Source organism: Brachyistius frenatus, unplaced genomic scaffold (genome assembly GCF_029030835.1).
Source record: "Brachyistius frenatus isolate BFR_SWC_R1_liver_20210118 unplaced genomic scaffold, ASM2903083v1 Contig_132, whole genome shotgun sequence".
In the NCBI taxonomy this organism is placed as follows: Eukaryota; Metazoa; Chordata; class Actinopteri; family Embiotocidae; genus Brachyistius; species Brachyistius frenatus.
Genome location: NW_027210731.1, coordinates 895454 through 903840, shown reverse-complemented (window position 1 = coordinate 903840; position 8387 = coordinate 895454). Strand labels below are relative to the sequence as shown.

Sequence of the window (8387 nt, the reverse complement as noted above, 5' to 3'; positions counted from 1 at the left end):
CAGGTGTGAAGTAGGTTACATGAAAAGGTACACTTGCAGTCTTCTTTGACTTCTCTCTTATGTACCCACCAATTATACCACAACAATGATTACATGACAACATCATTTTTCGTGGTGAAAACATTTATTAAACACATCAATATCCACATTGTTGAAAAAAAAACAGACAGTAATTTTCAAATAAATTAAGTTTAAATGCCTGACTGTATTTGTGAATAGGCAAGTAAATCACAATATCAACCTAAGGCATGTATATTGCAGTTTATCATCGTGCTGTGTTGATTCATCACTGCAGTTCAGAACACAGAAAACAGCATCGACATCTGTAGCCCACTGATCTTACTGGCCTCAAGTCCTTTAGAGAGAAAACTATTCTTCTGACTCTTTGTTTCTGTTGCTGATCTCCAATCTGTCTGCTCTTCTGGTTTCAACACCAGGCACACAGAGAGCATTGAATTTTTATATTTTCAAGTAAGACTACAAGCAGTCAAAGTTCATTTTTAAGGCAGCGCAGTTATTGGGCTCAGTGTGAACTGGTGGTGGACCGGGGCCTGCAGGCAAGAGGTAGGGAGGGAGAACAAGGATGGCTCAAAGTTTTTGGTGTTAAAGGTGGTGGCGAAGTCATTGGCAAAAAAGGAGGCGGACTCCGGGGCACAGGGTGTGGCTGGTTCAGGTGTGGCAGCGAGGGCCGGGGCGTTGGACAGGACCTCTGACTCAAACTGCAGCAGCTGACCCATAAAACTGAAGTTGGGCGAGATGACCGCCCGGCGCTGCTTGATGATGTCGAAGGCTGCATCCAGCCGCAGCTGCTGTGTCCTCATGATGTAGGCCATGCAGATGGTGGGTGAGCGCGAGATGCCAGCTTCGCAGTGCACCAGGACCTTCCCCCCTGATTGCTTCACATGATCTGGAAGGAAAAGAAGCAGACAGGTCAATGCTAACGATCTGTGGAGAGACAGGGGCATGGTTTCTCTTTTTGATCATCGGCAAAATCAAATACGATAAAGATCTTGCGTCAAATAATTGATTATTAAAATGACAAAATATAGAACACGGCGTTGTGTCAGGTTTTATTTTTGGTTTTGATTTGTAATTCATATTTTTAATATGATGAAGAGGCTAAAATAAATCAACCGTAAATAATAAATAAAAAATAACAATTTAACTGTGTAATTATTGCCTACTCTTTACCCCCACTCACTAATTCATGTGAACACGATCGAGTTTCTCTCTCTCTGTTTCTGTTGCTGTTTCTCTCTCTCTCACACACACACACACACACACACACACACACACACACACACACACACACACACACACACACACACACACACACACACACACACACACACACAGACAAGAGCAGCAGCAGGATATTTTGGACAAACAGGAACATCCAGCTTGTCAGTACACCTAATTTAGCAACCTAGAAATGTGCACATATCCTATACTGGTTTCAGTGGTACACAAAAAGGCACTTGTGAGGCTTGTGTTAGTCACGCAGCTATATGAGATTTATTTTTTTATATTTTTGATCATGCGCTGCTGTGGGGGCGTAGGGTGCTGCTGCAGTGTTCACTGTGGCACAGAGATGTGTGTTCTAATTTAGAGCTGCCGCACTCCTACACAGTCATCAGTATGTTCTGAAGCCTACACGCAAATCCACTCTCACATCTAAATGTCCCGCACGACACGTTTCAAGATTTCGGTAGTCATAAGAAGTACTCCAAACACCTACATGTCTCTTTTTTTGGTCTGTGTAAGTCTGCTCTTCCTGCAGACACTGAGTTCCACAAAGCCACCGACACCTACACATCTCTGTCAAGTACATAGAAACATTGAGGGGCCACTTCTGACTGTTCCTGAGAGCCACTGCAGGCAGAACGACTGATTTCTGACAGCTCCGATCCTCGACAAACCCCATGAATGAATCATGGGCTTCCATCAAGAGAGGAGGCTGCAATGAGAGAGGGACAGCTGCAGTGGGTGTTTTAATGACCATCCTCTGGCTGGAGACGTCATGACATGCTCTAGGGGCTGTTTTCAGGAGGTCAATAATATTTATTATCTCCTCCCCGGCTTCACACCAGTCGCTGGGTCAGAAGGGTTTCCGGCCTGCTGATTGATTTAAATTGGACACCAACGGCTGTGATTATTTGTGTAAACTGCACTCTGATTTTTGGAGACCTTCTCTGAATGTAGGCTAAACCTGCACCTGGAACAATTTGCTGCCTTATGTAATATACATGATTACTCAAAAACACCCTAAATAGACCGCCTCCCTAAACAATGCCAAGCGCCAACAATAGCAGCCTCCCAATACAGGTCAACCAAGCTGCCTGTGGGTGAGCTTTGTCCTTGGTTATGCCTGGCTATAAATAGCCATCAGCACATTGTGTACATCTTTTGCTGCTGCTATTATCCAGCATCTCTCTCCTCTCCCACACACTCTGCCCTGCCAGCCTCAGGTCCATCAATGATTCCACCTGCTAGCGATAAACAAATGCACTCCCTTACTGTGTATCAAGACAGCTAGCACTTATCCTCCACCCAACCACCATAAACAACTATGTGTGTGTGTGTGTGTGTGTGTGTGTGTGTGTGTGTGTGTGTGTGTGTGTGTGTGTGTGTGTGTGTGTGTGTGTGTGTGTGTGTGTGTGTGTGTGTGTGTGTGTGTGTGTGTGTGTGTGTGTGTGTCAGTCAGCCTCAAGCCTCCTCCGCCCGGTCATTACTAAACAGGGACAGCTCAGCCAGTTGTCACACTGACTGGCCACACCCGGCACCGTGTGATTTGGCCTGGGGGGCGATGACGGCATGGGAGCGTCTTATTCGAGTTAAGACGTGGGGGGGGGGTGGGAACTGGGGAGGTTGGAAAAGAACGAGGGGGGGGGAGTGAGCAAATCCTGAATGAAAGCAGACAGGCTGGATATGCTGGAGGGGGATTGAAGGCTGACGATCAAGTTAAATTGATTACAGCAGGGTTCCTTATATCCCTCTATTTGTGAGTGGCAGCAGGTGAGAGGCAGCGATAAGGTCGGTTTGAGGCTTATTTGAGGACAGAAATAAACACACCTATGTATAAATGTCATTAATTCTCTTGGTTGTTGTTTTTTAGACTCCTTTAGGGGATGTTGCAATAAAAATACACATTGGCTGGAGTTGATCTTATTCCTGGATAACACTCCATGTTGGTGGTGGTATATTTATTTCCCTTCCAAGATGGTTTAAGTGAGTGCACTATTTTGAGAATTAAGCTTAGAGACTTAACTGCTTTATATGATAAACGATCATAAATAACTCTATCCTGACACAACCTTTTGGATGCACCAGAAAAAAAAAAAAAAAAAAGTAAAGAGCTTCCACAGAACGAATTCCCTTCAACTCACCTATAAACTCTATGGCCTCCTGGAAGTGGGAGCTGATGTCGGCCATGTGGTTGTCCTCCACTGGGATCCACTTGTAGTCATAGTGGCCCTTGGCCGGCTGCAGGTCCCTGCGCGACACGTTGAGCAAGGCCGTGATGTGAAGGTCGCTGAGATAGTCCTGTCTGGAGGCGTGGTAGGCACTACCGAGGTAGAGGAAAGGCAGGATCTCTACAGGTTTACCCTGAGGTGGAGGAAAGGGGGGAGAAGAGAGATGTGAGTCAAGTTCATAAAGAATAAAGCACACGGCCTTCCAATGAGACATAACACTCGACTGCTAGCCTTGATGCGTTTTCTTTTAACCACTCAGCCCTGAGAAAAAGACACCAAGTGTCCAAGCACCTGCCGGCAGAACATTATGTTCATTTGCAGAAAAAAAAAAATGCACATAGATGCATCAAGCGAGAGGAGTGCCCCTTTTTATGTTAACCCGCAATGTGTCAAGCACAGACAGACGCAGTAGTGTTCTTTGAGATCTGAAGCTGCCACATGCTTTCTATTTGGCCAGTGGACAAGATAGACGAAAGGTCAGAGATGAAAGGCAGTTTTTTTTTTTTTCAGATGGGGTGTGCTGATATCAGCTGGACATCATTGAGTGGTCGTTTTCTTTTTGAGCCACATATATATACATATATATAAAGGCAGAGGGAGCAGTGAAGGTCAGAGAATATCATGAGTAAATCAAGAAAATGGTTTGATGGGCTGATGCCAAATATAGGATTTCTCTCATGTCCCCATGGTTTAGATGTGTGTGTTTTTCTTTTTGGATGAGGTTAAAAATTAAAAAAAACTAACAGTGGCTGTGCGCCCTGTGGCTGCGTGGGAAAGCACAGAAGGAGGGGAAGTAAAAGGGTGTTTCCATACCTGATCATAATCTGGTTTGTGGTGAGAGGACTTCTCGCTGTGGCAGTTGACTCTTTTCTCGGTTTCAGTTCCGCTCTGGTCAGTGGTTTTCACCTCAGTGCAAAGTTCAGGGTATTGCGAATGGAAAGTCTCGTATCCTCCTGAGAGAATCAGGACACAAACATGAACACATATAAGTAAATAAGCTCAGAGTAATACTACCTCTACTACCCTCCCTCCCCCCCACACACACAGCTTGTGAAATGGCAGCGTTTATGAAACAGTCTTAGCACCGGATTATAAACCTCTATAACCTGATTATAGCCGCGTAATTAATTACAGGAGCGCGCACTAAAGGACCGGTAATCCGTTTAGGCCAACATCCTGAGGACGGAGAGGTTGACAGACGGGGATGGATGTGTTCCAACACATTCTCACGACCAAGGGATTTATTTAGCTAAAAGAAATAGTTCACAAGGGACAACATTTTCTTGTTCCCCCCTTTTTTTGTATCAATGAAAGTCATTGCATCCTCCAATTTGCCTGCGTTTCTCCCGCACTGACTCATCCGCTCCACTGACGCATGCAGAACATTTATGTCTCCGAGAAGTGAGAGAAAAATGTCTGCTGCTCTCAACAAAGACAAGTAACATATATTATTTACGACACAGCCTTAACACTATCAGTGTTATTTGAAAAATGTGGCTTTGATAACACATTCAAGATAGGGGCTTGTCCTCCTCTGAAATAAAATGTTCTCTTATTCAATCAGTTATAAATTTAAGTCTTAAGCTTATTAAGATTATAATAGGCTATATTTAAATTTCCCTTCTTGTGTAAATCAAAATTGGCCTATTAGAGAAGCCTCCTTTTTTATTCTACGGAACAAGAACCATTTAAGAAACGAATGAAGGTTCGATCTAAAGGGCGATTTATATATATATATATATATATATATATATAATTAAAGATATGATTAAATAAAAATAACGTTCCTACACAGTTTGATGAAACGTGAAAAGGTGAAGCTGTGAATCGTCTTGCGGGCTGTATTACATGTCTGCTTTCAAAGCCTACAGTTGAAATAATAACTAAGCAAAGTGATAGAACATCTTTACTTTTTTCAACAACAAAAAAATGAAATAAATTCCACAAACTCTTACCTTTCAGGAAACAGATGTTTGCCCCGCTCGCTAGATGGGAGAGGGTGTTTATTACTATTTGTGCTACACTGTCCTTTTTCAGCTTTTGCCAGTGGGACGTCCGGTCGTCCAGAGCTACGATAGCAGAAATGCTCCCCTCCCGAAGCCGAAACAGAGCCCTCTCGTCCGGGATGACGAACTGCAGAGGCACCGGTCCTCCTCGGGATCTCCGGACCACCACTGAGTTGAGATTGACATTGACAGAGCTTTTGATGTTGGAGTTTGTAAATGAGAAGTAAGGGCGGCAGTCCACAATAAGGCAGCTCCCACACTCCTTCCTGATGATTTTCCTCAGATGCCGGCAGTCAATGCTGGATACTTTCATTTTGACGCTCAAGAGTTGTTATTATTGCCTAAAGAATGAAACTGGATTTCGGGCAAGCGAAGAGCCCCGTGCGCGTCTGTGTCTACATTTCCTCCAAGGGGATTCCGGCCGATCAGTTTTATGTGAATGGGACCTCCGGCGCGTGACGTCAGGAACCATATATGGACACCGGCGAGGCGTGATCTCGGGAAAAAGACGCCCACAACTATGACTCGCCTGTGACTCCGCCTGCGGCTCTGATAAATAAGAGACCCTACTATTGCGTTGTGTTTGATTCAGCCATTACTCACAGAGTGTTCTCTGTCGGCTGCAGCACCTGTTCTTTCGTTTGCAGCTTCCACCTCGTGCTCGGCGATCATTTAAACCCAGAGCGTTTAAGAGGAGGAATTTAACAGGTCATTTAACAAATTCAACTGTGAACCCCACTGACCAAAAAAAAGATGCCGTGTTTTAGGAAGTCACACATCCCAGCCAGGATGACCAACCTCTCTATGAAATAAATAGAGATGGGCTATATTTGATGAGTGACAAAGAATGCATCACAATCCAAATTGAGGTATTACAGGAATATCAAACCATGCAATCTATGAAACAGCTGCAACTGTAACACTATTTCATTTTTAGTCTCTTGATGTTTATTAGCTTAATGAATAAATGGTCAGAAATGAATGAAAGATGCCCAGCGAAGTTTGTTCTGACCACATGGTGACGCATTTAGCTCCACTGTTTCATCTGACCTAAACTCAAAGGTTAAGAGAAAAGCTACAAGATTGGATGGTTTGCCTAATAATAAAGACTTTTTTTTGTGTTTAATTTAAGTAGTTGTAGATTATCTCATAATTACCAATCATCTCCTACTCAGCTATCCAATTAATCATTTAAAGGTTTCAGCTCTAATGGGATTTGACTGTCAGATCAAAAGAATATGAATGTTATGGCAGATAACGTCACTGTTGTTCACTACAAACACATTGTACAACCACACTGAGACAAAAACACACAAAAATATGTCCCCGATATGACATCAAAGACACATATAATCACACTGCAATGCCAGTCTCACAATAATAAAAGTTATCCTATAAGCATATCAGTGAGAACCACTCCCATTGTACTGTAAATCACCAAAGGTGATCTTTTAGGTCTTTTTTTTTTTTTTTTTTAAGGCGATGAATAATCTTTCATGTCTTACTTAATGATATGGGGAATTTCAGGGAGAGCTCAGACGACAAGAGGCTGACAAAAGCAACTTCCGTTTAGTCCCATGTATAGCCCAGTGGCCTTATATCCCTCAGCATGTAAGCCTAATCCTCCAAATGAATTAACAGGTTTAAACGTCACACACTGCCTGACTGCACTCACATGACATGCAATCAATTCCGACACACAGCTCAGGGCATGTTTGGGTTTGGTTTGCATTCAAACTACGATGACTGCAGCTCTTAATCCAACCAAAACCATTTTAAATTTATTGTATGTCAGACATAAAAATCACAGAGCAATCGAGTCGAAAATGCAAAAAATGACACAAAAGTGGAACCAATTCGTTGTCAGCTTTGTTTTTTTTTCTGGATTTGTTGGCAATAAGAAAAATATATATATATATATTAAAAAAAAATCATCAACATTTTCCTTAAATAATTAAAATGTCATATCTCTTTTGTTCAATCCACATAAAAACTGCCCACGCATGTTACGGAGATGAGGCACTGAAAGCCTCATCGGGAAAATGAACCCAACAAATAGGCGTTAAATCGTGTTGTGTCTGCTATGAATGCGTGGGAATGATGACAAGAGCAAAACAGAGAGAAAGAGAGAGAGATAGAGAGAGATAGAGAAAGAGAGAGAGAAAAGAGAGAGAGAGAGAGAGAGAGCAGCCCTGAAGAATGGACCGATGGCGAGACAGACTCAGCGACAGCTCACGACACAGACACCAGAAACAAACAAAACAATAACAAACAAGAGAATAGACGGTTCTCTCGACCACACGAAAGTCTCATTCAGTGATGGAGAAAGGACTCGGCATGTGGCGCTGCGCACAGATAAGTTATCTGTCTGTGATTGGCTGAAGGGGAAGCTGAGGGTGGATGAATGAGTGCAGTAGACAAGATAGATAGATAGATAGATAGATGGATGGATGGATGATAGATAGATAGATAGATAGATAGATAGATAGATAGATAGATAGATAGATAGATAGATAGATAGATAGATAGATAGATAGATAGATAGATAGATAGATAGATAGATAGATAGATGGATGGATGGATGGATGGATGGATGGATGGATGGATGGATGGATGGATGGATGGATGGATAGATGGATAGATGGATGGATGGATGGATGGATGGATGGATGGATGGATGGATGGATGGATGGATGGATGGATAGATAGATAGATAGATAGATAGATAGATAGATAGATAGATAGATAGATAGATGGATGATGGATGGATGGATGGATGGATGGATGGATGGATGGATGGAGAGATAGAGAGTTGATGTTGGATGGAGAGATTCCTGGATGGCGGCAGAGGATTAGAGGTGACAGCAGGCAGCGTGCCGTATGGTCCAGTCTAATCTGGGCTAGTGAC

General features: G+C 43.0%; 1 protein-coding gene across 1 annotated transcript; it reads right to left on the bottom strand.

The window, feature by feature from the left end:
* Positions 1 to 105: 105 nt before the first annotated feature.
* On the bottom strand, positions 106 to 5881 carry dusp5 (dual specificity phosphatase 5). The gene is made up of 4 exons (XM_069714561.1): positions 5429 to 5881; positions 4287 to 4426; positions 3387 to 3606; positions 106 to 907 (listed from the first exon to the last, which is right to left on the bottom strand). Exons 1-4 carry the CDS (start codon positions 5790 to 5792, stop codon positions 501 to 503), a joined length of 1131 nt encoding a protein of 376 aa, XP_069570662.1. The 5' UTR covers positions 5793 to 5881; the 3' UTR covers positions 106 to 500.
* Positions 5882 to 8387: the final 2506 nt, after the last annotated feature.

Coding starts and splice junctions, on each gene's coding strand:
- dusp5 (XM_069714561.1), bottom strand. CDS start 5,792: ATGAAAGTATCCAGCATTGACTGCCGGCATCTGAGGAAAATCATCAGG. Junction 3,607..4,286: donor ACAAACCAGATTATGATCAG/GTATGGAAACAC, acceptor CCTCCACCTCAG/GGTAAACCTGTAGAGATCCT. Junction 908..3,386: donor GGAGGCCATAGAGTTTATAG/GTGAGTTGAAGG, acceptor TTTTCCTTCCAG/ATCATGTGAAGCAATCAGGG.